The 27,502-nt window shown below is 56.1% G+C and overlaps 1 protein-coding gene across 2 annotated transcripts; it reads right to left on the bottom strand.

Moving 5' to 3' along the window:
- Positions 1–408: 408 nt before the first annotated feature.
- Positions 409–25,804, bottom strand: Runx3 (RUNX family transcription factor 3). Of its 2 annotated transcripts, XM_059256186.1 has the most exons (7): positions 25,529–25,804; positions 23,182–23,338; positions 15,450–15,554; positions 9,996–10,000; positions 8,671–8,758; positions 3,661–3,684; positions 409–2,832 (listed from the first exon to the last, which is right to left on the bottom strand). In XM_059256186.1, exons 1-7 carry the CDS (start codon positions 25,802–25,804, stop codon positions 2,246–2,248), a joined length of 1,242 nt encoding a protein of 413 aa, XP_059112169.1. In that variant the 3' UTR covers positions 409–2,245. The 2 variants fall into 2 exon arrangements, with proteins under 2 accessions (XP_059112169.1, XP_059112168.1); XM_059256185.1 differs by lacking the exons at positions 3,661–3,684; positions 8,671–8,758; positions 9,996–10,000 and adding an exon at positions 6,836–6,985 and having other exon boundaries at positions 409–2,778.
- Between the last annotated feature and the right edge of the window lie 1,698 nt (positions 25,805–27,502).

Below are 27,502 nucleotides of genomic sequence, written 5' to 3'. Positions count from 1 at the left end.
TCTCTGTAGCTACCCCGATGGAGCTGGATGGAGGACTTCCCAGCACTGAGGTATCTCCCACACAGCCAGCTCAACCTTGTCCTACAGTCCCCTATCTCCTGCCCAAGAGAAGGCGGTCCCACCCACCTTCACAACTCCAGAAGCCTGACACAGGTCCTTCAAGGCATCTGTTATATTACTGTAACAAATACAATTTTCATTTTACAGTTAAATAGTACCCAAGATGGGCAGTTGACTGTACAAGCAAGTTGTGCATAAAAAACAAACACACCAAGCAGCCTATAGTGCAAAGCAGGCCCTCCCCCTCAACTCGGAGTCCCTTCAGGAAGACCAGCTCACAGCAGGTAGGACACTTCAGGGTAACAATGTCACAAAGGATCAGCACCCACCCACCCCTCCCAGTGACATTGTATCAACCCCCTCAGCTTCCTTGTGCTTTCTTTCTAGCCAGTGCTTTCAAGTAGCACTTTAAAGTAGCCTTGCAAATAAGGAACCATTTTTACCAGCCCAGGCTGCCTGAATTCACTGTAGGACCGACAACAGACTCAGCTGTCGCTGATAATCAAGATCAAGGATGGGAAAGAGGAGTAATGGTGTGTGTGTGTGTGTGTGTGTGTGTGTGTGTGTGTGTGTGTGTGTGTGATTTCTCATCTCCACCTGCGTTTGGATATCAGGAAGGGTAGTCGTCCGGGGTGGCTTGCACAGTGCTAAGCACTAGGATCCTGAAGGTGTCTTCCTTGGTAGTCTGGGCCAGTCTATACCACGGACCGGTAGTGAGGCAGGGAGGAGAGCAATGGGCTAGAGCTGGCTTCCTGAGAAGAGGTGAAGAGGCCCCGCTGGGTGCAGGAGCTGGAAGGCTAACTCAGCTACTTCCAAGAGATAGAAAATGTTTTGGGCTTTTTTTCCCCCCAACAAGGGTGGGACAAAAGAAATTGTAACAGGAGGTGTCTGCACAGGGTTGTCAGGCCCCCCTGACCTGCCCGAGTGTATATGTATGTGGTTACAGGTGTGGGCAATGGGGAAGGCCAAGCACTACCACAGAGACCATCTCTAAGGAGCCTTCTAGAGGAGAGTTCCAAGGCCACAGAGGATGTGGCTCACTCAGTTTGAAAACCCACCTGTGGGTCAGCTCTGGTAAGAGCTTTTTAACCTATCCCACTGACAATCTCCCACAGTCCCCATGACCCAAGCCCTAGGCCAAGGCCTCCCTTCCCACCTGCCCGATCTAAGGGGGGCCTTGTCTAACCTCTGCTTGGACACTGCTCTGCCATTGCACACCTCACCAGAGCCTCCACAAGGCCTCCTGGAGCCCCTGGTCCCCTTCTGGGAGGAATGTGAGGTCTGAGGGTGGCAGGAGTCCTGCTGATATCTCACTAGCAGAGGCAGGCCTTTCACCTACGCAGAACTTCACCTGTCACAGACCTTGCTTTAAAATGCTTGATGAAGTCGCTTTTTTTCTTTTGCTTCAAGGTTGTTTGCTTCTAGGTACAAACATTAAGGAGTCGGGCTGCAGGTTGGGAGGCAAGGCCTGGGGAGGCAAGGCCTGGGGCACAGCTTGGCTGGACTAGTGAGCCTAGTGAACAGGGACGCTGACCATTTTATTGCTTCCCACCGTAAGACTTTCTGCCGGGACCTCTCTGCCCCTGAGAACCGAGCTGACCCTGCAGGCTGGAATGTGTTTGGAGGTGTTGAGGTCTTCCTCCCTTTAGGGACCTGCCACCAGGGACAAGTCTGCTCTGGGGCCTGGTGTCTTCGGGTAAGCTAGAACTGGTCAGGGACCGCTTGCCTGGAATAACGGGGAAGTCACGTTTGGGACTGGTGTGGGTGTGTCCTGGGTCCTCCCTCTCTACAGTGAAGACATCTCAGGGGTTGGGGTTTCCAGTTGGCTTGAGGGGGTACCGATGCAGAGGGAAGGCTGGTCCCCAGGGTGCAGGGTGAGAGAGAGAGGAAGTTTGGACATCTCTGAGCCTGAGCTTCTCTGGCCAGCAAAGGCCTCCTTCCTCATGGGCAGGGGTAGCCTCTGACTCAGGAGATAATCCTAGGCATGGCTGGAGACGGCAGAGGTGGGTGTGGGCTGGGGCAGTGTCCTGGGGGGAGTCCCCACATCCTCTGTTCAAACTTGTTGCTGGACAGAGCTCTGGGAGCCGTCGCCAGCTCTGGCCCCTGGGACTAGGCCAAAGTATGTTTCTTGCTGCAGCCTGGAGCTGGAGGGCCGGTCCGGGTGGCCGGCGAGTCCCCAGGGTGCTCAGTAGGGCCGCCACACGGCCTCGTCCATACGGCCCGGCGTGCTCAGGGCTGTGGGCGAGTTGCTGTGGCTGCCGTCAGCCTCCACGCCATCAGCCTGGCCCAGGCTGGGGTTCATGAGGTTGCCCGCGGACACCGAGGCGCCGCTGGGGCAGGAGGTCAGCATGCGGGTGGGCGAGCGCTCGCCACCGCCCGCAGCCGCCATGGAGAACTGGTAGGAGCCGGAGGAAGCGCCGTAGAAGAGGTGGTAGGGCGCGGGGTTGGCCTGGAAGGGCCCGCTCTGGCTCTGCGGGGCCCCGGGGTAGGGCGGCGGGAGGTAGGTGTGGTGGAAGCGGCTGCTGGCCGGCATGCCCGCCACGCTCAGGCTGCCCAGGCTGGTGCCCGACGGCGTGGCGCTGTAGGGGAAGGCGGCAGGCATGGCTCCCGGGTAGTGCATCCTGGGGTCCGGGAAGCGGCTCTCCGTGAGGCTTTGCAGCGTAGGGAAGGAGCGGTCAAACTGGCGGGGGTCGGAGAAGGGGTTCAGGTCTGAGGAGCCTGGGGACAGCAAGAGTGGGGGGTCAGGTGCGCAGGCCAGGACCACCAGGGGACCTCTGCCACCGTGGGGTGACCTTCCTGGGGACCCCTTCCTCTGCCTGTGCTGTGCTGTGCAGGGCTGTGCTCTGGGAACTCTTGCTGCAGATTAGGTTGGGAGTGGAGCTCTGGGCCAAAGCAGAGGGGACAGCCCTCCTTCGCCCTGTGTGTCCTTCCCGGCCTGCTAGGACAGGCACTAGACAGGGCTCCCCACAAGCTCACTCTGAAGAGCAGGCAAGATCAAGGGTATGAATAGGGTCTTCAGGGGCCCAGTGAGACTGGAAGCTGGACCTTCAGAGGAAGAGGAAGAAACTGAGGCAGAGATAGAGAAAGGCTGATCTCGGGGGCAGCCATGGGCTAAGAGAGACTGGGCAGCAGCACACAGGCATCCCCATGCCCTCTGGATGGGCACACGTGTAGGTAGACTGGTGTCCTGGCTGGGGAGGGGGCTCTGCTGGTCCTCACCCCCACTTCCTGAGCCTATGTCTTCTAAGGGTGCCCTGCAGGCTGGAGTTACCTGGCGGTCATACAACTACATGCGTGAAACCCTCACCGCCTCTGATGCAAAGTGAAACACTTGCTGGAGGCACTTGGGGGTCCAGACCCCGGCCTGGCAGTCAGACCTCACACAGCAACACCAGGGGTCTGGGTTTCTCAGTGAGCTCTAAGATGGGGTGTGGCAACCTGTATACCTACTTTTATAACCACAGGCCCCCAATCCCAGCATTCACATGGGCTTTGGGAACAAACCTAACCCCATTGGTGGGAAAACGGGACCCAGCCAGGGAGAGGCATGGGGGTCACAGAGCACACTGTCCTGACTCCCAACACTGGCCTGGTGGGCACTGCCTCTTTGTGGAGACAGCGGGACTTTCCACGGGATCTCTGGAGCCAGTCAATCTTCCTGGCTTTGACTCTCACTCCCTGTGTGCCCTTGGTCAATCACCTAACCTCTCGGTGCATCAATTTCCTGAGGACCTGGATCAAATTTGTTAACAACACACTTAAAACGCTGAGAACTGAGCCATGTCCAGCACCCTGTGGTGCTCTGTCTTGTCACGGCCACCGTTGCACCTCTTGCTCTGGGTACCCAGATAAGATGAGTTTGGGACCCTGATAAGATGAAACCCTGACCCGGAGCCCTCCTCATACCCTGGCAGCAGTGGGCACAGGACAGTCCCCAGTGGTGGCCCAGAGGCTTGGCCTGCCAAGCCTCAGCCTGTTGTCTGCTCTAGCACGGATAAAAGACCAGGGGAGGCCCTGTGGGTTGGTGGGCCCTCTGGCCATGACTAGTTGTGCCGGGGGATGGGGAGTTCAGGCCTCCTGCTTCCTGGGCTCTGTCTGCCCAATGTGTCAGGTGACCTTAGGTATCTGGTACTCCTTGGGTCTCTGGGGTGTGTGCATCAGCGTCTCTGGTCCTGGCTATGGGTGACCACAGAGGGCTGCCTCTGGCTCCAGGTGCAGAGAACAGACAAGAGTCAGGCAGCTGGAGCTTTCCGAAATGAAAAGTGGGGATGCCCTGGCTGGTCTGGGAGGTCGAGGTGCCTGATGCCCATCCACACCCAGGAGTCCTGCAGAGAGGATGTTCGGTACCAGCGAGATGAGAGGACACTGCACACTGATGCCCGCTACCAGGGTACCCTGTTCTCAAAGCAGACCGAACAAGACTTGTGGGGGACAGTGGGACTGTGGCCCTGCAGTGGAGGGACTGGGGTGCTTGGAGCTGTACCAGCTGCCCCTCCCCCTCTCTCCTCGTTGTCCAGCTTCTCCTCCGGAGTGGTGGGAAGTACCTGCCCTAGGTACCCCCTCAGACCCTCAGCAGCTTCCTCCGCCTCACAGCCCCAGGAAATCTGAGCTGCTGGGACCACTGTCAAGCAGCCAACCCAGCAGCGAGAGGAAATGTTTATTTTCTCCAAATTGCCCCAGCTGCTGCGTGCAGCTGAATGGGCCCCTTTGAGCTGTGAGAAGCCCCCATTGTGGGCGTCCGCAGCAAGCGCCCCCCTCCAGCCTTGGCATCGTCTGCAGTGACCAAAGCCAGGGGTCAAAGCTATTAACAGGAACCAAGGAACATGGTGAGGCATCCTGGGGGACCTTTGGGACTGGTCCCACCAGGACGGAGGACCAGAGAGTGTGGTTCTTCGTATCTGAGCCCGCCAAAGCCAGTCTAACTTCTTTTCACTTGAGAAAACTGAGGCTCAGAGAAGTTAGGCAACTTGCCTAAGATCACACAGCCAATGCGAGGCAAAGCTAGAACTGGTCAGGTTGACCTGATAACAAAGTGCCTGGAACCCTCTCCTGAACACCAAAGGGCCATTGGAGTTAACATGGGGCATAAGAGTCCTATATCAGAATGTACTAAGAGAAGGACTGGCCATCCATGCCACACTGGCCAGGTGAGGTCCAGGGCTGTGGGAGGCTGAGTCTGGCTCCTGGGAGCATCTAGTCCCAAGACTACACCCTCTCACTGGAGCAGGGTAACCATGTGCTCTTCTCTCATGGAAACTGATGGACAGGAAGTACTGTCCAGCCCTTTTGGACTCTGGGGTGTCCCTGGCTAGACTCCATCCATCCCTTTTCGATCAGGCTCTCTGTAGGTACTGGCCTGTGGGGTTGGGGCAAGGACAAACTCCTGGACAGGGCTGGGCATGAGGTAGATGCAGGGCATTTAATGAGGCCAGAAATGAACCTCAAGGGCCCAGGGCTCAAAAGCCAAATCGCAACCCCACAATCCCATGGCCTCAGGCAAACTGGGGGTAGGGCCTTCCCTTACATTGGGCCAGCTTCCTGACACACTGAGGGCTGATGCCATGCCCTGACACTGTATCATGCCTAGAACACATGGTTAATATCCCCGGCAATGCATCCTCATGGAAAGACCAGTGTAGAGAAGGGCAGAAGGTTGGGCAGAGAGAGGCCAGTATACAGCCCACTCTGGCCCTAATGTTTGGTCCCTTCTCAGACCCTCAGAAGTCCTCACCTAAGGACAGGCCCTGGGAGACATTGGACTCAGTCACCAGAAGGCTATGTGGCCTAAGGGTGGCACCAACCCTCTTCAGCTTCAATTCGCTCATCTGCCACATTGACCCCGAGACATCACTGGTGAGCTGAAGGGACAGGTACCACACAGGGCAACGGCTAGCCCTCTGGCCTCTGTGGCTCGGCATCTGCTCCTGCCTGACCTGAGACAGCTACACTTAGCCTCCTGTCCCTGACCGCTAGCAGAAGTACAATGCCTGCCGTGGGGCCCGCCAAGCACCTGTCACGGGATAACAGACCCCAGGGAGATCTGCTTGCAGCCTAGCTGCCTCATCCAGGCACTGGGGACCAAGTCCGACCCTAGTGCTCTGTATTCGTGTGACACTGGGTGCAGGGGCTGGGCTAGGCGGTGCTGGCATCTCATGTCACAGTTTCAGGTGTGAACAGCACCCCGCCCCAGAAAGAGATATCCCCAACATACTGGGTTGTGGTGGCACACGCCTTTAACCCCAGCACTTGGGAGGCAGAGGCAGGCGGATCTCTGTGAGTTCAAGGCCAGCCTGGTCTACAGAACTAATTCTAGGATAGCCAGGACTACACACACACACACACACACACACACACACACACACACACACAAACACACACACACACACACAAAAAAAAAAAACCCTGTCTCAGAAGAAAAAGAAAAAAAAAGGAGATGTCCCCATGGTATTTCCCCTCACCAGGAGAAGGCCGAGGCAGTAGGAATGTGTGCCAAGTCGGGGCATGGAGGCCATGGCTCTATGCATACCACAGGGTTACCTTCATGTCCTTAGGGAATAGTGAGCTTCAGAGGGAGGGATGGTCACATCTGCTCATGCTCATCCAGGGTCAGGCATGAGTGGACCTGGTAGTCTAGACTGCAGACTGCCCCAGCTGTCCACTAAGAAACAGTCGGGGAGCCATCTTCCCAGAGGACTTAGCCTGGGGTAAGTGGACCACATCTTGGCTCCTTACCCGCACCCCTGCCTGATCCCCACAGGTCTCTGCTCGTCCATACCTTGGATTGGGGTCTGGGCTTGGCTGCTGAAGTGGCTTGTGGTGCTGAGCGAGCCACGGGGGCTGGGGGTGCTTGGTGTTACACGCATGCGCAGGTCTCCGAAGCGGTCGGGGAAGGCCTTGGTCTGGTCTTCCATCTTCTGTCGGTGCCCTGTGGAGCACAGGGCGCCCATCAGCCACTGCAATGCCTTGCCCTGCTGGGAAGTTCTTCCTGGAGTCTAATTTGGGCCTCTGTGGAACTCTAATTTTCTGAGCAAAACAGATCGTGGCTATGTGCCACCTCAGGCTGCCTGATCTCTCCTCGGAATGGTCTTTCTTATATCACACCCGGACCTCTGACGGAGCCAGCATGCTGTGATGTTAAACTCTGAACTGCCTAAACCTCTCCAACATGGTCTGACAGAAAAGATTACTAAGGCAATAGGCTTAAAAGAATGGTCTGGGCAGGCGGATTGCCGAGGAGTCAGGAGGAGCCCCCAGGGGCGGTGCTACCTTCACCCCTGCAGCGTGCAGATCCCCACACTCCATGTACCCCCATGAGGGCGTGAGGTTGCGGAAGGGCGTGCTGGTCACCTAGCCCTGACCAATCTAGCCACCTCAAACCCATTTCCCCTCAGGGCCTCAGAAAGGAGGGCGGGGGCAAGGTCATTGAGGGTATACATACAGGTTTCTGGTCCCTGCCCAGACACAGGGCCAAGGGACCGTGTGCCTGGTGGAATGTCACATTTTGGAGACGGTCAGTCCTCTCTACCACCCTCTGAACAGCCAGAGCCCACACAGGAGCTGCAGGCTGACTGTGCACCTGCTGGTGGCTGAGGGACACCTGGGGGTGACACTAAGTGCCACACACCCTCTTTCATCACCCATCCTTCATTTCTTAAACAACACACAGAGTTCCTAAAATAAAAATAGGTGAACTCTGGCCACCGAGGCCCCTTTGTCACCATGGGCCTGTCCTCACCAACTCTCAAGTTTCTCTTTCCATCCTCTTTTGGGGTTTATGTGCATGGAAAAACAGAGGAGGAGGAGTCCATTCATGGAACTTTCTAGAATGGCCTCAGCCTGGGTATATTCTTCTATCACTTTCTCTTGCCGTGACACTCCTGGGAGCTCACTTTCCTCACCTGTGAAGTGGGGACAGTGGCCAGCCTCTCTGAAATGCCCTCCTTGCTGCCGTGGAGAGCCCATGAGTGACAAGAACAGCCACGTCACGGGATGTCCCCTGACCGTGCCTGTCAGATCCCCTGGAGGTGCGGTTGCCTCCTGTTCCTTTCCGTGACAGAAGCGATTCTGAGCGTCTCTTTCTGGCCCCCTACAAGCTCACCTCTCCTGTCAAGCATCTCTGCTGACTGTCCAACCACTAGTTCATTCCGCCTCCCAGGCTTTCTCTGTCCAAATGGGGACTGACTACGGCTCGGAGAAGTGGGCAGGCTTGTCTGAGGTCAAGATGGCGGGGTTTCCTAAACCTGGGCATGCTAGGAAACTGTCAGAAGAGTTTAGCATGAGAAGTTTGCCCAGGTCCTTGGGTCTGGAGTGACAGGGACTTTTCTGGATTGACAGAAAGGTGAGTGCTACACTAAGGTGTTTCACTGTCCTGCCTGAGACTGGACAGTGACTCCAGGCTTGAAAAGCATGACCACTGACCACTGCTGGGATAAGAAACCCAAAGAAGCTGTGGACAGAACCTGATTCATAAAGGTGCCGGTCCTCATGGATCTCAGTGCTCCCACACATGCCAGCTGGACTCAGGAGAGCCTCAGAAACTGAGCAGGGGGTCCCAGGTCACCACTAGAAAGCGAACCCTGCTGTTCTCTCCCATAAGGCCCCAACCACAACCAGTGGTATGCACAGCAGCAGATGTCACCACCCCAAGGTTCTGGGAAATGAAGGGGAAAGTGTGGCCTGGGGCGCCTTGGAACTGGCGCTGCAGACTCTAAGGCCTGAGGCCTGGGCAAGTCCCCGATGAGACAGACAAGTGGCTGGGGACTGGATAGAAGGCTTGTGCCTCACTGAGGATGACTGGCTGGTATCATGGTGCCCTGATGTGGTTCCTGGCTCAGTAGAAGTGCCAAAGGCCAGCTCTGAGGCTCCTGGAGATGGCAGGGATGTGTGGATGAGCTGAGGACAGTGGATTCCCAGCCATTTCAACAGGCAGGAAGCCCACCGGATAGATGGGAGGTGACGGGTTGACCAGATGACAGCTTGGGTGCAAGGAAATGGGTGGCTCAGTCAGCCACAAGCTCCACGGCAGCCAATGGGGCCACACAAAGGCTGGTGTAAAACCTCAGGCCTGTCGCTGTCGTCAGTGACGAGCAAAGTCCCCTGGCTCTGAGTCACAGTGTGCTGTGTGTTTACAGCTGCTCCTGTGGCCAGCGGAAGGAGAGTGGGGCTTGGGGACAGTCTGGGTTCAAGGATGGACTGGTCACACTTCCCTCCACCTTGAGCTACAGGGTCCCTACCACAATGACCACGGGGGAGGTAGATGACAGAGCAGGACACTGGGGCCAGGATGGGGACCAGGAAGACAGCCCAGATCCCTAACTCCGGGCCCAGTGCCCCTTCTGGACGGTTTCCCTTTGGAGCTCCCACCGGTCAGTGGAGACACTGAGACTTCCCAGCCAGCTGGGACCCGGTGGCTTGCCCAGGACAGGCTCCCTGGAGGAGAGGACAGCACAGGACTGCTTCATGTGTCTGTGCGATGCTGGAGCCCCTGCCAGGGAGAGGCAGAGGGGATCCTGCTGACCCCACGTGGCCAGGGCGCCAGAAAGTCTCAGAGCCACGAGGCTGAGGCCCTCATGCTGAGAGCAGCACTGAACGGAAGTGCCTGGCCTGTGCCCGGGGAGGAGGGCTACAGAAAAAGCCTTTTATTCCTTTTCCCACAATGAGAGCATGAGGCTGTCTGGTTGCCTCAGCCCCTTGGGGTCTTGCCCTTCTGTACTGGCTGCCTCAGTCTCCCCTCCACCCCCACCCACCGCACAGCCTGCTCACCTAGGTCCCCTCCCTTGGAGAATAACTGACTTAAAAATCATAAGAGGGTTAGCATTGGTCATACTGGCCTCCAGCCCCCAGTGGAAAGAAAACAGGCAGTTCCTGGACAGCTCTGGCCTCCTGCTGCTGCTGGCCTGGCCTCTCTCAGACCCTCTGTCCTCTTAGTGCAGGACAGCCTCTGCCAGAAAGGCTCCCTGTCCTTTGGGCCCAACCTAAGAGCCCTGTGAACAGCCCCGAAGGCAGTCAAGAGCAGAAGAAAGCAGGGCCTGTTGAGTACAGGGAGCTTTCTCCACAGCAGGCTCAGAAGGTACACCAGCTGCTGGCCCGCGCGGCCTCATGAGGGAGAACGGACGTGCCCCCACTGTACAGGTGGGAAACAGAACCACTGACAGGCTGACAGCTCATAGGAGGGAAATGGCCACCTCCTCTCCACAGAGCTCATCTCAGGAAGGGGCCTGGCTGTGAAATTCAAGGTGTGACATGGTGTCAGGGCCCAGCCCAGGGTGCACTCTGTGGGGAGGAACATGGGCAGGGGATATGACGGGGCATCTTAGTTACTTCTCTGTTGCTGGGCTCAAACACTATGACCCAAAGCAGCTTGGGAAGGAAAGGGTTTACGTCATCTTACGGCTCTCAAGCCCTGCTCCATCACTGAGGAACAAGCCAGTATGCAGCACCCCTCCACACCCTCTGCATCAGCTCCTGCCTCCAGGTTCCTGCCCTGACTTCCCGCCCTGACTTCAGTCAGTGACGAGTGTGACCCGAGGGCTGTAGAATGAAACAGACCCATTCCTTCTCAAGTTGCTTGTGGTTGTGACATTTTACCTCAGCAATAGAAACCCTAACTAGGACTCAGGGGCTCAGTGGAGCCCAGGAGGGTTCTGCCTTGCTTTGAAACTCGGGCTTGAGTCCCAGTCACACAACTACAGCAGCCCAGGTTGCCTTCCTCCGGGCCTCAGTTTCCACACCTGTAAAGTGCTTGTCATCCTACCCCGGGGTAGGTGGATGGGCTTGGTAAAGGTAGAGTCCTCATGGGAAGAAGGGTGTCTGGGGAAGGGAGCCTGACGGTAGGGTCTTGCTTGCTCTGCCTGCCAGCTCCTGCTGGGGGTCCTTGATCACACTGAGTGCCCAGGACCCTGTCTGTGGGAGGGTAGACCTCAGCTAACTCACTCCCAGGCCAGCAGTCCCAGGACCATTGCAGGCAGTCATCATCCAGTGGTGGCTCTGGCTGACTCTCACCGGGCCTCCATTGTTTCTTCTGTGAAATGGGGACAAAAGCTTAGAGCCTCCCCTATACCCTTAGGGTGAAGTCAGGTTTGAGAGGTACACAGCCCACAGGCTCCGACCTTCAGGGGAGGTGTCAGCTCCGCTTTGACCTGCCTGGCACTCCTGGGTCAACAACTCCCATGCAGCAGAGCTAAGCCATTAGCCGACCTCACAGGCGGGTGGGTGATACAGGTCAAAGCCCCCAAACTCGGAGACTCCCCAGGGACACACTATGTAGTCCAACTGGGATTCCCCTACTGTCCCCAACCAGGACAGCATGGGTCCCTTCACCTGCCAGATTCCTGGTGCATTTGCCAGCGTTAACCCCTGCCTCCAGCAGGCGGGGCAGGAGCCAGGGAACCACACATACAACTTCAAGGCCACAACCCTCTGTGAAGCACCCCTGCCCCACCCCCACAGATGGAAAGGAGAAGGCACCAGGCCAAGGTCACAAGGTGATACCAAAACCTGGAATGAGCTGCCTAGCCCACAGAGTTCCTCTGACAGAGGAGAGCTGGGCTCTGCTTGGCAAGAGGCCAGCTCCATGTCTGGCCTCAGTGAGGCAGGAGGTGGGATGCAGAGAGAGGCAAAGTCGGGCAGGACCCTGGGAACAAGGTGAGCCCCAGCCACCAGGCCCTGGGCTGGTTCAGGGCTTCCCAGCAGCCGGCCTGCAGCCTGCTACTCGGCAACCCACACACAGCAGCCACTGTGCGCCTGCTGCCGAGCTTGCTCTGCGGCCTGTGGGGAGATTTACACCGGACTCGGATCAGCCGCTCGGATGGCAGGCGGGTGCCGGGCCTGGGGTGGTCTGCTGTGAATTGGCCCCCTGTGAGCAGAGGAAAAACCAGTGGTGGCTGGGCAGGGAAGCCGGCGGCTGGCGGAGGGCCAGTGGCAGGGAGGTAGCTCCCGCCCAGGGCTGCAACTGGGGCTTCCAGGCCTGGGCCTGATTAGGGGAGCTGGGAGGTCTGAGGTTAACCCTTTCTCTCCTGCTGGGTCGGTTCTCCTGGATCTGCCAGGCCTTAGTGGGGTGCTCCCAGGCTCTGGGGTACTGAATGACCAGGTGTGGCTTTCTCTCTAGACCGTCTCTCAGCTTCCCCACATCTGGAGTCCAGGATGACACCACACTTCAGTTTTCTCCAAGGCCCACGTGTATGTAGCACTGGGTCGTTTTCTCTGCCCATACCAAGTCCCAAAAAGCCACACTGCTATTGGTCTCACTTCCTTCAGGACTGAACTTCACCAGGAAGCCTCCCCCACACCGAGTGCCCCCACCGCATGCCAACTGCCCACCCTCTGCCCACTCCAGCTTCCTCCCAGCTTTGCTGAAATGAACACATTATTTACTTAGCTCATTCCTGACCTATTTAAGGAGAACCAACTAAATGGTCGTGTGGGCATCCTCAGGGCCAGGAGCAAGAGGTTGACAAGCAAAAGAAAAGAACCCTGGCATTAGCCGGGCAGCGGTGGCACACGTCTTTAATCCCAGCACTCAGGAGGCAGAGCCAGGTGGATCTCTGTGAGTTCGAGGCCAGCCTGGTCTACAGAGTGAGATCCAGGACAGGCACCAGAACTACACAGAGAAACCCTGTCTCGAAAAACAAAAAACAAAACAAAACAAAAACCCTGGCGTGGCGGAGCATGCAGACCAGTGTGGAGGCATACCTCTGGCATGGGAGCGGCTGTGCAAAGGCCCTGAGGCAGGAGCGTACCTGGCAGAGGCCAGCAGCTGGAGCAGGGTGAGCTGGGAAAGAGGGTGCAAGAGAGGAAGGAGGGGTCCCCACCAGATTTGGCCTGGCCGTGGTCACTGAAAAACCTGTTTCCCCTTCTCTCCTCCGGAATGTGAGGCCCAGGAGGGTGGGAACCAACAGGTGGGGTTCAGGGTGGTGGCCTCTGCACATGGAACAGTGCTGGGGTTATGGCAGGTGCCTGGGAAACTATTTGTGGGAATTGCTTTGTGTGCATTTAGGGGAAGAGAAGCTTCCAGACCACGCCCTCAGCTTCTGGAAGGGTGAGGAAGCCGGGTCCCACATTGTATTGTAGGTCCCAGCACCTGCTGAGCCTGGCGGATGGGGCTAGTTGTTCCCAAACTGTGGTCACTGCCAGTGTGGTCAGGGCCTGCACCACCTCCCATCCCCATCCAGCTCAGCAACCTGCATTTGAACCAGTCCCCAGTGACTGGGAGGGATGCATCAGAAACCGAGGCCACACAGGCAGGAAGCCACTGAGCCAGCCTCAGCCCCAGCTGGCCACCCGGCTGCAGGCTGGGCACGCTCTGCAAGGCACCAGAGGGGAACGACCTGGCCACAGAAACCACAGCTGGGCCTCAGGGATGCAGGACTCCCGCTCCTGGACTCGGGGCCAGCCCCACCCACCCACAGAAGCTCTGACCTCATGGGGGTCTGGGAGTGGAATAGGGGGAAAGTACAGAAAGCTGAGAGCCAGGAGGCTAGTCAGGTCTCAGAGGGTTGTGACACTTCCTGTGGGTCAATAGTGAAAAGTCAGGAACCGCACAATCCTCCTAAATCCCACCACCACACTCAGCCTGTGCCTCTGGGAGACCTACATGGAGTCTGGAGGTGCTAAGGTCACCTCAGGCGATGGCGCTACCTTCCCAGGGTGGGGGATGTCGCTGAGGGTTGGCTCATGGAAAGACTGCATGTGGCCAGCAGCTGGGTGGGTGGGCGGGTGGGAGGGAAGGGGTTCTTCCCTCTTCTACACAGGGAAACTGAGTCCAGCAAAGAGTAAGGACAAACATGTTGAGACTAGAGGCTAGGCATTGGAGACCTGATTTCTGGGCCGGGTAGGCCATAGGCAGGAGTAAGCATGTTCCCAGGATGGGGTAGCCTGGAGAGCGGCACCAAGGATGGGGTAACTTGGTGAATAGCCCCCTCCCCTCTGCTCTGTTTCAACAATGAGCTATAAAGAAGGCCCAGAGAGGGATGATACGTGTCTGAGGCCACACAGCAATCCCAGCCTCTGACCTCAGCTACCTTTTCCTGTTTTGTCCCCTCCCAGCCACCTTATTCCAGAAAGGGCCAGCTAAGGTGTGGCGGATTGGGGAACCAGGAGAAGATAGGCAGGGGACTCACAGGGCTCCCTGGGCAGGTTGGACCACATCCTCATCCACAGGCCTCAGGAAGCACTGAGCTAGCAGATGAACAGAGGGGGCTCTTCGGACCTTGGCATTGTCTGGACTCTCAGAGCCTCTCCATCCTGCCCCAAACTCCCAGCCCCACTGTGGGGCGCTGCATCTTCATGCTGAGCCCTGAGCCCGCTCTGGGGACAGGGTGCAGAGCCATGGCCCTTTTAATGAGGCTCCAGGCAGCTACCTTGCTGCTCCTGAGGGGGATGGGACACCCTCTGATGGTGGAGGTGGGAGTGCAGGGGTAAGGACCAGACACGGGGCGGGTTGTTATGAACCCTTTCCATCCTTCAAACCATTTGCTATGGACAGACTGCCATTGAGTGCCTGTCTCCTGGCCATACAGTCGCCTGCTTGTACAAATCCACTCTTCAGTCAAGAAAAATGAGGCTGTAAGTGACCTGCCCAAGACCTACTGTTAAGGGGGATGGAAGGAGGTGACCCTGAGGCAAAGAGACTTCCCCAAGGCCACTGGGCCAGTTCTGGGCCCCTCCCCTACCTGCTGGAGCAATGCCTGAATGGCACTCACCAATGTAAGTGCAAGCCACACTCTTGAGTCTCCTGGGCACTAAGCAGAGGTCCCAGGACCTGGTCTCCTGTCACAAGCCCTACCAGCCTGAGTGGAAGCCTGAGGCAGGAGCATATCCCCACTGGCATAGGTCAAGGTCCCCACAAGCCCCCAGCCATCAGGCCTGGGCCATCACCTCCCTGGAACAGGGAACCCTTTGGCTCAACCGTCATGAGGAGCCCCTGCAGGAAGCGTGCCAATTCCACCCCTTGCTGCAGACACTGGCTCTGATGGACTGAGACTCCCTGACTGCAGTTGGTGCTCAGTGTACACGGCAAACTGCCTTCGTCTGTGTGGATCCTGGTTTTCAGAAGGTGTGGCTTCATGGCACAGGGGACCAGCTCCAATCTGGGTGGCTGTTCCCCTACATCCCTCATTACCTTAGAGGCAACTGGGGTGCAGAGAAAACTGGCCTAGTCCCCATCCCAAATGCCACCCCCCATGGTTCTGTCCTTCTTCCAGGCTGTCCCTAGAACAGTCTTAAACAGGCTCAGCCCCAGGCTCAGCCACCTTGTCCTCCTTGCTTCAGAGCCTGGGGCTGAGCCTGTTTAAGATTGGGACCCTGTGAGCGCTTGGAAGGGGACACAAAGCGATGGGGGCTGCCCTTCTCCTCTGAACCCTTTGCCCGGGCCAGGGCTCAGTGGCACTTACGTCGGGGTTCCCGGGGTCCATCCACGGTGACCTTGATGGCTCGGTGGTAGGTGGCCACTTGGGTAGGGTTGGTGAACACGGTGATTGTGAGCGTGAAACTCTTCCCTGGGGAAATCAAGGCAGGAGTTTGATGCCAGACACATTCACAGTCCCCCAGCTTCCCACCTGTGCTATGCTGCCAGAGCCCGTCTTTAGTCCCCTTCAAACACAACCAGAAACCAGGAAGAATATAGCTCAAGCTGCTGGACTTGGCATTCAAAGCCTCAGGAGGTGCGGCCCCAGCTGTCCTCCAATTCGGTGCCCTCTTGGCCACTCTCCCTTATGTGACTATATTTTTGTGATATTCTTTCTATTTAGGGACCCAGACGCTTTTGAGGTAAAGATCACAGATGAGTGTGTGTTTTTTCCTGAAAGTAATTAGTGATTTACTTTCACTAAGTTATTTATTTATTTATAAAGAAATTTATACTTTTATAAATTTATAAACTTTATAATTTATAAAGAAAGTAATTTTCTTTATAGAAAAACAAACTGAGAACACAAAACATATTTAAAGAGAAGAAGAAGAGCCTCCCAGCCCCAGCTCCACCCCCTTCCTCCTCTCTGGGTGTGGGCATACACATTTACACAGTTGCTGTGGTACTACGATCTATAGCTTTTTTTTTTCCTTTTTATTTTGTATTTGTTTTTGAGACATGGTTTCTCTGTGTAACTCTGGCTGTCTTGGAACTTGATGTGTAGATCAGGCTGGTCTCAAACTCACAGAAATCCTCCTGCCTCTCCCTCCCAAGTGCTAGGACCTGTCTTTTTTTTTTAATTAAAAAATTTATTTACCTTATTTGTCTGAGTGTTTTGCCTGCATATATGAATGTATATGCACCATGGCACCCGCAGAGGCCAGAATAGGGCATCAGATCTCTGGGATTACCAACTGGTGTGAACCATCATGTGGGTGCTGGGAATTGGACCCAGGTCCTCTGCAAGACCAGCCAGTGTGCTAACCACTGAGCCATCTCTCCAACCCTCTGTCTTGTTTTCTTTCCCTGTGACAGCGTTACAAGTTCTCCATAAACTTCAATTTTTAATGGCTGCTAAATATTCCCCTAGGGGACATCTACACTTTGAGTGGTCCACCTCCTGATGTCGTTGTTAATTTCTTGCTGCTGTGGGCAGCCGGAGCTGCAGGAGGACCGACTGGAGAGCGGCAGACACAACTGTTATTTCCAGAACCTGGTTCTATTTTTAGGTAGACGTTTGGCTCCAACGTCTCCATTCAAAATTCCTGAGAGGGGAAAATCTTTTAAAATAATACTTTCCTGTTTTTTTTTTTTCTCTTTACCATTTAAAATAAAATGGAAGTGACCTTCCATGTGTCAAAATCTCTGTCCACATCTCTGACTTCCTCCCAGCGAGTGCGTCACCTCAGGGGCCCGGGATGGCTCTCTGGGGACACATATCTCATCATGAGTGATGTGAGGCCCATACGTCACTCAAGTGCCACGGGCTCGTGTCTATCACATGGAAGATCTCGAATTTCTCTTGATTTTGTTTGCCTTTCTTTTATTACTGAGACTGAAACTTTGTCTCTGGTCACTATCCACCACCAGAATCTGGCGGACGTCACCGCCTCCTGTTCTCCAGACTTTCCCGTTGGGGCCTGAAGATCTGCTCCATCTGAAGCTCGTCCACAGATGGGCTGGCGGGGTGATGGCCGCCGCCACACTCGATGTCTAACTTCAGCCCTTCCTCACACTTTGTCCTCAGCGTTAGACAGGTCTCCCCAGGCAGGGAAAAGATGAAGGTGTACTTGCAAGGTAATCTGCCATGAAGGCTCTGTCTGGCCTGCAAGGTCTGGGGTGAGGGGATGTCGGAGGGCAAGTCTGGTTTTTGTTTTTTGTTTTTTGTTTTTTGTTTTTAGCATGTTGGTCATTCTGTCACTTTGTACACTGGGCTGTGTCCAGAGCTTTGTGTCTCTGTGGGTCTCTCCAGGGTCTAGGCTAGCCTAGCACCGTGGCTGTTGAAGATGAGACTGGGGTGAGGCGGGGACTCCACAGATACCTGAGCCTGACTTCCCCTCGACCTGCTTTGCTTCTCTGGAGGTCTCTGTCCAGGCATTTGTGCCTCTTCGGAGTGGCTCCCAGGAGCCTGCTGGAGACAGGTCTCACTAATGGTGCCCTAAGGGGCGGGCCAGCTTCCACAGGCCTGCTGCACGAGAGGGCCGAAGCCATCTTAATGTTCTCTTTGCTCAAGGGAAAATTCTAGCCCTGGGAAACAGGAGATGCCTGAGTGTGGCTAAGGCAGCTAGGCCAGCCAGCTGAGCCTCCAAACCCAAGGGCTTCTGGGATTGGGGAGAGTACAGTCAGAGTACCCTGGGGAATAGATCCCTCAGTGGAAGAAGGTCCCCGAGGCAGGCAGCAGAGGTCAGGATGCAAATGCTAAGGCATCCATCCTTGGAGGTTTAGTTAGGAAAGTCAGCTTGGCCCTCACCCTCAGGCCAGAGGCCATTTGCTTCATTTCTGGAAAGAGAACTGCAGACAGGCTAGGGCAATACGGGGCAGGTGGCCTCAGACTCCTTTCCGCTCCCCTCTGGGACACTCCTCTCTCGGCTTCTCATGTTGACAGCATTTCTCTCCTAGCCTCCTCCTCCCAACCAATGGGGTGCTGGGGGAAGCAGGGCTGGCTCTCTGACCTCATTGCTTCTGGGGCCACAATGAAGGTCGGGGTAGGCTGGAGTCCTGGCCGCCAGGACTAAGTCTGTACTGGAGAGTCACTTTCTCAATGAGGGCTTTCCCTGGCCACTTTATTTAAAGGTGACACTTCAGAGGCGGGGGTGGGGGGTTGGGAGGGTGACTCAATGGTAGAAGGTTTGTCTAGAATGCTTCAGGCCCTGAGTTCTATCCCCAGGGCAGAAAACACCAGACAAACAAAGTGGACATTTTCAATTTAGCCTCTGTGGTTGACCCTTCTTAGCACAGAGCAGGCCAGGGATCTGGGATAGGAAAATTTGCAATAGTATTGTTCCCAGTCCCTAACTGGAAGAGCCTCTCTCAAGCCAGAGTGCAAGCCACAAGCCACAGAAGTTTAATGAGCAGTACCTGTGACCTTGTCACCAACCAGCTACACAGGCATTCAGCGATCACGCGATAGTCCTTACAGATTTTTCCGAACACCCTCAATGTTCGTCATAAAGTCAACATTATGGTCATCATCAGACCCGAGGCTAGAGCTTACTACGGAATCTGTTCCACAGAGTGGCAAGCACCACGGCCCCCTCCCCGGTAGCGGTTCCCCTCTGTAGCTCCATGCACCTCCTACCCCGGAACCCGCGTGAAGTTTCCTTGCAAAGTTCCCTTCAGAATCCATCTTCAAGGTGGCTTTCTCTCCCTCTCCTAGATGTTAAGCTCACAGAAGTGTCACCCGATTGCCCCCAGGCCCCAGGAGGCCACCCAGTATGTCCTAGAGACGGAATTAACTATTTTAAATGCAGCAGTTTTTCAGACACAAAGACTGAGGCCCACAGAGGGACCGTGTTTGGTCAGCTCACACAGTATCCAGGCAAGATCCAGAATCTGCGGCAGCTGCCCCCTCCCAACCAAACACCTGCAACCTACCCTCCCATCCTGCCCCAGGGAGCAAACCACAGGCCACCCCTGAGGTCACCAGCAGACCTCAACAGTTCCTTGCCTTCTCAGCTACCCACAGAGAGGAAAGGGAATCAGGACATCAGGGTTGAGCCCTAAGAGCATGAGAAACCTTGAGAAACCTGGGTGGGGCAAGCTGCCCCCAGCACCCAATTCTCCCCTCTGGTGGTACGCAGTGTGAGCATCTCTCTTTTGGAGCAGGAAGTTGAGAGGAAGATGGAGGAGGTGGGTGGCTGTGCAGGAGCCCAGCAACCATGCAGTGGGGCCAGGCCACAGGGCCAGGAGTTGCAATCAAGGAACTTTAAGGGCTGGCCCTAGCTGGAGTGGAGAAGGCTGTACTGTTCGGGTGTATGAAACAAGTACATTCTGCAGCCTCACCCATCAGCAACCTCAAGTGGGTTGGGAAGCATGACTGGGAAGCTCAGCCTGCAGGAGCTGCCTGGACTCTGGGAGCCACGCCTCAGCCCCGCAGCCTCTCAGCTTCAGCAAGACACGTCTATCCCTTGTCTAGTGGTCCCTTGTCTAGTGGTCCCGTCAGCCTGCACCTACGGCTCTCACCCTAAGTCTTTCTCCACACACCTCTGCTACGTCTTAGCCAGTTAGTGGCATGCGCTGAGTGACTTATCTGTGCCTAGGCCAGCGGTTACTTTGCTTTCTAGAAAACAAGCTGGGGATTGGCCATGGTGACAGGCCAAGACAGCATCAACCCTAGAGGTAGATGTGTGCACGCTAGAGTTCATGTACATGCGGACAGGTGAGTGTGTGTGTGGTGTGTGTGTGTGTAAGTACACACAAGCCCAGTACTGCCTAGGGCCACAAAGAATTAATTTTTCCCAGGAAGGAAAAAATGTGCAAAAAAACCCCAAACAAACAACTTCCTGAGCCATGAACCTAACTCAGTTTTACCTACACTAAAGCAAATTTTGGGGTTCTTTTAATAAATACTAAATTTTTCAGAAGATGGTGTCTTGTTTTGCTTTTATCTGGGTGTGTGTGTAGATATGGCTCAGTGTAATATCTTTTGGCTAGCATGAGTCAGGGCCAGGCTTTGATACCTAGCACCGTAAAAAACAAAACAAAACAATAACCTGCCACAAAGCACTGTTCATAGCTCTGCAGAGAATTTTCTCATCCTCAGCAAGTCCTGGCACAGAATGACAGCTAGGCCACGGTCACACTCTGAATCCTGTCGCCCAGTGTCAAGGGGCTTCTGTGAAGGGTGCACTGCCCATGTTGAAGAGGCATGGTCTCACAGAGCATTTACATATTCAAATGTGTATGGGTCATGAAGGATTTGTCTTTTCTTTTCCTCACAGCTGTGGAGGGACAGAGATTCAGGGACTGGATGGCCTCTGAAGAAGCTCAAGTGCAGATTACAGACATTCAGAACAGGGAGGGGGGCTGCAGCAGGCAGAGTCTGGCCTGCTCCTCTCTCTCTCTCTCTCTCTCTCTCTCTCTCTCTCTCTCTCTCTCTCTCTCTCTCTCTCCCTCTCTCTCGGTTCACACCTGCAGTGAGAGTTCCAGGGTGCTGGTGCATGCCTGTCTTTTATGGAAAGCGGAAAAGTGATCTTTCTGGGATTCAGACAGAAATCAGGAATTTAAACAAACAAACAAACAAAAACAAGATACATAGAAATTTTTATCTAGGATTCTTAGTCCTGGCAGATATCAAAGAACCAGGGAAGATTCTGGGGTTCTCTATCCCGACCTAAAGTGGCCCAGATTCTCCGTGTTAACCAGAGGAATGTCCTCAAGAGGGAATTTCCCAATTGTTGGGACAGGCATGACAGAGGTGTGGCCACCCTGCACCCTGGACCTCCACACTGCCTTCCCTACATCAGCACCTCTCCCACTCAACAGTGCACACCTCTGGGTTTCCCCCACCCCCGGGCAGCCAAACCACACAGCAATCAGAGAATCAGTGAGTGGCAGTCCTCAAAGGCTCTCTCAGTGCCAACCATTTACAGAACAAAATCTCTACCATGTACCCAACTCTCGGTACCTGAGAACTCGTACACTTGTCTCAGTGTCCTTAGTCCACCCCATATCTCATTAAAATGTGCCATTATCACCCTCTCCCCATTTCACAGATAAGGAAACAGAGGTGCGGAGAGAGGTTAAGTCGATTCCCTAAAGCTATCTAGCAAGTCCTTAGCTGGTTTGGAACTCAGGCCCAGGTCAGCTACCCTAGAGCTCAGACTGGAAGAGCAGGAGCCAAGAGCACTCGGTACAGAGTTCCATGGGCATGAGGATGTCTATGAGGCTTCCTCCTCCCTTCTGGGACCACTGAGGCTGGCGAGAGGTTGGACACGAGAACATTTTAACTGAAGCCTCTACCCCAGACCCAGCCTCAAAAGATCCACGAGCTGCAGTTCAATGATATTCTAGAAACATGTCTCGCCCCAAGGGGCCTTCAGAGCCTGGGCCCTTGTCTGTGGGTGGTACAATTCGCTAAGAAATCCTCTGTGGGCTAGGTGTGGCAGGACACACCTGTAATCCTAGCTCTCGGGAGGCTGAGGCAGTGAAGAAAACCTGGGGTTAATCTGGACTATGTAGCAAGTCCCTGGCCAGCCTATACTACGCCGGGAGACTGTCTCAAAATAAAGCAAAAATACTTCTCAGTAGGTAGAGAGGCCACAGTACATCAGAGAATCATCACCTTTTTATTTTCCTGTTACCTCCCAGGAGAGGGAGAGTGTGGAGGGAGAAGGGAGCCCAGAGTGCTTAGCGCCTTGTGGGGCTCCATGACACCACTTCACTTTCTACCAAGTTCCCTAGGGACAAATGCTACAATGTGCCCCCTCACCTGGGCCCTGTCCCAGTGACTTCCACTCTGGGACAGGGCTTCGATTAAATTGCAAAGGGTTCAGGGACCGGGGATGACAAAAGGGGCTTGGAGACTAATTAGGAGCAGCAATGAAAGCTTAATTCATAAAAGCTAACATTTTCCATCCATCAACCTGCAGCCAGTTAAGGGCTACGTTTGAAAGAAATCTGTGCATGGGGAAGGGAGCCAACAGGAACAGGAAATGTTCGAAAGAATGTAAACTATTTCAGTTTCATAAAAAGTAACAAGTAAACAGTTATTACATGCAAATAACGCTCTGGTTTTAATTAATGCTGAAAAGTCAAAAAATATGTTTGACATTTGTATGTATATACTGTACGGCTGCAGAGAGCAAAATGGTGCCCAGATGCCCAGTGGGAGCAGGCTGGCGGCTCCCAGGGAACTCCAGCCTTGAGAAGGTCTTGTTTATTGGTGTTGAAAAGTACCATTTTGCCCCAGCAGTGGCAGCCTAGCAGCCGGGAGCCAGCTCACTTCCTAACCCTGGAGGGCTCCCCAGCTTCGGAAGGTGGCTGCACATCCCCTTCAAGGCTCAGCCACTTCTCAGCAGGCTAGTCTTAAAGCCGCAGATCCTCCTGTCCTCAGGGCATGGGAACAAGGAGGGCTCCTCCACCCCAAAGTTACATGATGACTGGTTTCGGGTCCCAGCAACCTCCCACTCAACAGCCCCTGGCGGCAGCCACTGTGGCGTCTGGTCCTGCCTTCTTGCCACTCCAGGGGTGGGTCAGACTGACGGCAGCCACCAGCGTGAGCCTGGGGCTGAGATGGTAGCCTTCAAACTTCTCTTCCCAACACTCATCATCCCACCCTGAATTCTCCTCTTTTTGAAGGTACCTGAAGAAGCCCAGAGCTCTCGGGAGACCACAGGGGGCCTCCTGACCCTGGGGCAATTTGCTGGGGTGTCTCGGGCCCCAACCAAAAGACATCCACACCCCGCTGGAGCTTGTGCGCACAGGACCTTCTCCCAACATCTTCTGTGGAATCAGGGATGCGAATGGGAAAAGGCGGCGGCGGCGCTAGAAGCTTTTAAGAGTTGCTAAACCCTGGAACCTGGGGGAAAACTCTACTAGTAAGAGACCATAAACATATCCTCATAAAAGGCGGTGTGATGCCTGCCTACGGGACCGAGAGTTGCTGTTCAGAAGTGCTGGGCTCGCAGACCTGTTTCCGGGGCTCTTGCTGAGACCCAGAGGTCTCCTTCAACTCCTATCCTCACCTTTACCATCCCAGGGTCCCTCCTGCTCACCTCGACCGCTCCGACCCACGAAGCGAAGGTCGTTGAACCTGGCCACTTGGTTCTTCATGACCGCGGAAGCGTTACGCAGCTCTGCGGAGTAATTCTCATCATTGCCCGCCATCACTGTCACCACCGTTCCATCAGGTACATCCCCCAGGGCCACCACCTGAGGAAACCGGCAGCAAAGAGGACAGCTTAGAAAGGCCAAAAGGAGGGGTGCACCCAGCTGCTCCCCTAGATCCCAGGCTCACTGAAGCTTTCTCGGAGGCTGGGGTAGAAGAGGCTTAATGGTGCAGATCCTTCTCCATAGACAAGTCCTAAATGATGAACTCTCTACCCTTCATACCCAAATCCTGGGTCCAGTGGTTAACGTGAGCTCTGAGAAACCATCCTTTTTTATTAAATTGAATCTAAGCTAAAGCCGCCAATCAGCAAGGTCAGTGCTAAGGGTGGGGCGCTAAAGAAGACTACACAATCCTTGCAAAAGCATCAGCAAATGATAATAGCGGGGGGTATTCCTTGGTCTCAATTAATGCATCGCCCTTTAGGGTATGAAATTTGGCCCGGCCATGTGGCCAAGGCCCAGTTAAATAGCCTCAGCAGAGTCTGGATTCGTTATGCAGAGAACATGCAAAATGCAAAACAAAACTGCTGTTTTGCAAGCTGATCCAGAAAACCCCCATTTTGATAACTAAGCATGTACCTGCTGGGAACCGCTGGATGGGTGGGTGGAGTTGTCCCCTCAAATGTCATCTCTCCCCCCCACCCCACCCCACCCCACCCAAGGCACACCAAGAGGCAGATGCCTTTTGAACCAGACTTTAAACAGAGTCACAGCCATTTAAACGTGGCTGCCGTGTGCAGGGACTGGGGATCCAGATGGTAAAGATTTCAAGGAGAAAATGTTTGGGGTCTGATTAAAAAGGCCAGATTTCCTGTCAACATCCTGTCTTCTTTTAATTTCAAAGATTCCTTTTAAGCTCCAAGTGACAGTAAAAACCTCCGATCCGATCTGACGATTACAGTCACACGGGCCTCCTCCCCCCTCCTCCCCGGGAGATTTCCCCCGCTGGTATTTTAAGATGTCACCCGGGAGACCTCAAAGAGTCAGTAGTCTCCCCCCCCCCCTTTTCAATTTGAAGTCTTAATGGGAGCAAGGAGAGCCTCAGCTGCCAGCAGCCGGCGTTCCAGCCACCTCGGGCACCGCCACCTCCCCAGCCGCCGGCCCTTCCTGCCTTGCCCTTTCTCGCGGCAGCTGCGAGAGGTTTAGGGGAAAACCAAGGCGTTTTCGTTTCATCTGGCTGCCCCCCTTTAAAAAAAGAAAGAAAGAAAAAGAAAGAAGAAAATGAAACACTTGCCTATCCCTGGCATATTTGAAAAAAAAAAAAAAAAAACCTCTCTGAACGACTCGGGGCTACCAGGATGGCGTCCCAGCCTGTCGTTCAGGACGCAGACTTCTGCGGGAGGCACCTCTTTAGGGAACCGCGCTCCAGGATCGGCCTATGGTCGCCCAGTGCGAAATAACAGCCACCCGAGGTGGAGAGTGTGGGAAGGAAGTGTTTCTGCAGCCGCGCAGGAGGTGCGGCGCCGCGGGGTAGGCCAGGCCCTCCTCGCCCTCTGTACCCTACACCTCCGGGGTCGTTGCCCAGCTCGGGCGATCCTCTTCCCGGTTACGGGTTAGACTGTGCCAGAGGAATCTGGAAGTCCCAATCATCCCGTTTCCACATCGCCATACTACGCAGGGCCCTGCCAAGGCCAGGTGGAGAGGTATGGCCCCTCCAAGCTGTTGGTGCATCCGAGAGGGAGCGCCCCAAGTCCCCGTGTCCTGTAGACAGCGAGGCCCCAGTGCACCGATCTCAACGCGGGGTCCCCGGTACTGGCTCCTGCAGTGGGAGCGGCGGGAGGATTCCCCCGCCCTGTTCTCCTGGCCGCCCTCCCATATCTTCCCTGACTGAGGCACACCATATTTTTCTGAACCCGGGCTCTTGCAGAGTGGACACCCAGGTTCCCTCCATGTCCTTCCTGGCCTGGGCTCCTGCAGCGTGGGTGACCATGCACCCTTGCGTCCTACTGGCTGGGTGCCCCCTTTCCTCCCAACCCGGTGTCCCGCATGTCCTCTGGGGTCTGGGCTCTTATACTGGAGTCGTCTGGGGTCCAGCGGGGTCCATTCCGGGATCCTTCCGGGCCTGGGGTCCTGCAGCAGGGGCGCCCGGGCACCCCCATGTCCTGCCAGCTGGGTGTCATCTCCCTCCATGTCCTCCCAGTCTGATGCTCCCCAGGTCCTCCCCGGCCTGGGCTCCTGCAATGGGGGAGCCCAGGTTCCTCCATGTCCTCCCGGCCCGCCCCCCGCACTCACCTTGAAGGCGACCGGCAGGGTCTTGTTGCAGCGCCAGTGCGAGGGCAGCACCGAGCAGAGGAAGTTGGGGCTGTCGGTGCGCACGAGCTCTCCCGCGTGGTCGGCCAGCACGTCCACCATCGAGCGCACCTCGGGCCGGGTGCGGCCGCCGGGGCCCGCGGCAGCCTGCGCGCTCAGCGCGCCGCTGTTCTCGCCCATCTTACCGCCGCCGCAGGGGAAGGCCGTGGAGGGGGGAGTGAAGCGGCGGCTGGTGCTCGGATCTACGGGAATACGCATACCGCAGCCGTCAGGGCGCGGGCGGCCGCAGCCGCGGGAAGCAGGAGGCGGGAAGGCGGCGGCGCGGGGCCCGGCCAGCGCGGGGGGCGGCGCCGGGGGGGGGGGACGCCCCGACGGTCGGCCGCGCGCCCGCTAGTCCCGCATCCCGCGCGCGCGGCCGCCCCACGGACTCGGCGGCCGCGGCCCCAGCCCGGATCCTAGAGAATCAAGTGGCGGCGCCGCGGCCGCCCGCGCGGGGTTAGTACCCGGGGCATCGGGGCGGGGCCGCGCGAGCGACGCGGGGAGCAGCCAATCGCAGCCCCCCAGGCTCGGAGTTCGCCGGGGAGGACCGGGCGTCTCGGGCCCGCGCGGGCCTAGCAGGGACCAGGCCCCTCCCCGAAGGGTCTAGACACCCGCGTCCTAGCAAGCCGCGCGGAGGCTGCGATCCCTGGGCTTCGGGAGCAACCGCGGCAACCGAGGCAGAAATCGGTTTCCAGCGTCGTGACTACGCCTCCGTGCCCCTCCCTCGGGTCGCAGCCTGGCTGCTCCAGCTCTGGCCACCGCAGCCCGGAACCTGCACCCTCAGCTGGTCGCTGCGGTGACAACCCAAGGCTGGTTCCTCACTCCCTCCACCCCACAAACGATTTTGACCCTAGAGCTTCCACCCCACGCGGGATTCCACGGTCCCCAGCTCCGCGCGGTCCTGGCCCTCTGTGGCCTCTGTGTCAACCTTCGAGGCGGACAGAATGGGGGTTCCCACACGAATCAGCAGTGAGTTGGGGGTCAACCACCCTGCTCCTGTCCAGTCAAAACTAGTTTCAGGATCGCATAGGCCTCGTGGAGTCATTCTCTGTCGTGGCGGCCGGTGGCTCTTTAAAAATTACAGTAGGGCCTGCAACACGTGTGTTTTCTGGTGTCACCCCCAATGCGTGCAGCCACCTTCCCGTGTCGTGGAAGGAGACAAGGGTCTGTGGCAGGAAGAAAACTTGTCAGTGGCTTGGAGAGGAGCCGGACTGCTTTCTCCCTGTGGGTGGTAAGGGGGGCCCTCCTAGGGCAGAGCCACGTCTTCTTGGCCCTGGTTGCTGTGATGTACAGCGTCGTCAGGGACCCTGTGGAAAATCGGTCCCCGGGTCTCCATTGTTATTCATGCGGGGTGGCCCAGCCGCTCCTGGACTTCAATGCCAGCAACTCTCCCCTCTCCGGTCTCCAGGCCTAGCTTGGGTGCACAGACCGACAACTATAGGTCTACAGAGGGGAGGCGAGCCGGAGCGACGAAGCCCACCGTCACTGGGGGCCATCCCCCAGGTGCACTCCCTGGACTGCGGGAACGAACGAACGCCCGGGTTTCTCTCGGTGCTTTGGAAATTCGACTGCGTTTTCGTTGCCAGCGGCAGTGGACGCGAATATAACGACCAATTCCAAGCCCCAAGAGCGACACTACCTAGGATCCGACGGCGACATCAAGACTTCATCCTGGATCTCAGCCTAGCACACTCCGTTTTGTCAAAAACGAAATCAGGCCGTAGGCGCACGACAGTGGGGACAAGCTCTGGCCCCGAATCTGAGGAGCGCCAGGAGAATTGTCCTACACTCCTCTCTGGGCCTCAAGTCAGCGCCTCAGGCTATCAAGGAAGCAAGGGACCGTGAGGGTCGCTTACTGGACATTTTAGAGAACCAATCACTCGGGGTTGCCCATCATTGGGCCGAGGTCCTTGCGCG

Source organism: Peromyscus eremicus, chromosome 2 (genome assembly GCF_949786415.1).
Source record: "Peromyscus eremicus chromosome 2, PerEre_H2_v1, whole genome shotgun sequence".
NCBI lineage: Eukaryota > Metazoa > Chordata > Mammalia > Rodentia > Cricetidae > Peromyscus > Peromyscus eremicus.
Note: the sequence above shows the minus strand (reverse complement) of the source record. Positions and strands in the feature narration are given on the sequence as shown.

Bases quoted from the DNA above. Each gene is read 5' to 3' on its own strand.
- Runx3 (XM_059256186.1), bottom strand. From the start codon at position 25,804: ATGCGTATTCCCGTAGATCCGAGCACCAGCCGCCGCTTCACTCCCCCC. The intron at 15,555-23,181 runs GTGAGCAGGAGG...TGATTTCCCCAG, and splicing joins CGTGGGTCGGAGCGGTCGAG to GGAAGAGTTTCACGCTCACA. The intron at 2,833-3,660 runs GTGCCCACCAGG...ACGGTGGCAGAG, and splicing joins GCTGTCTCCACAAAGAGGCA to GTCCCCTGGTGGTCCTGGCC.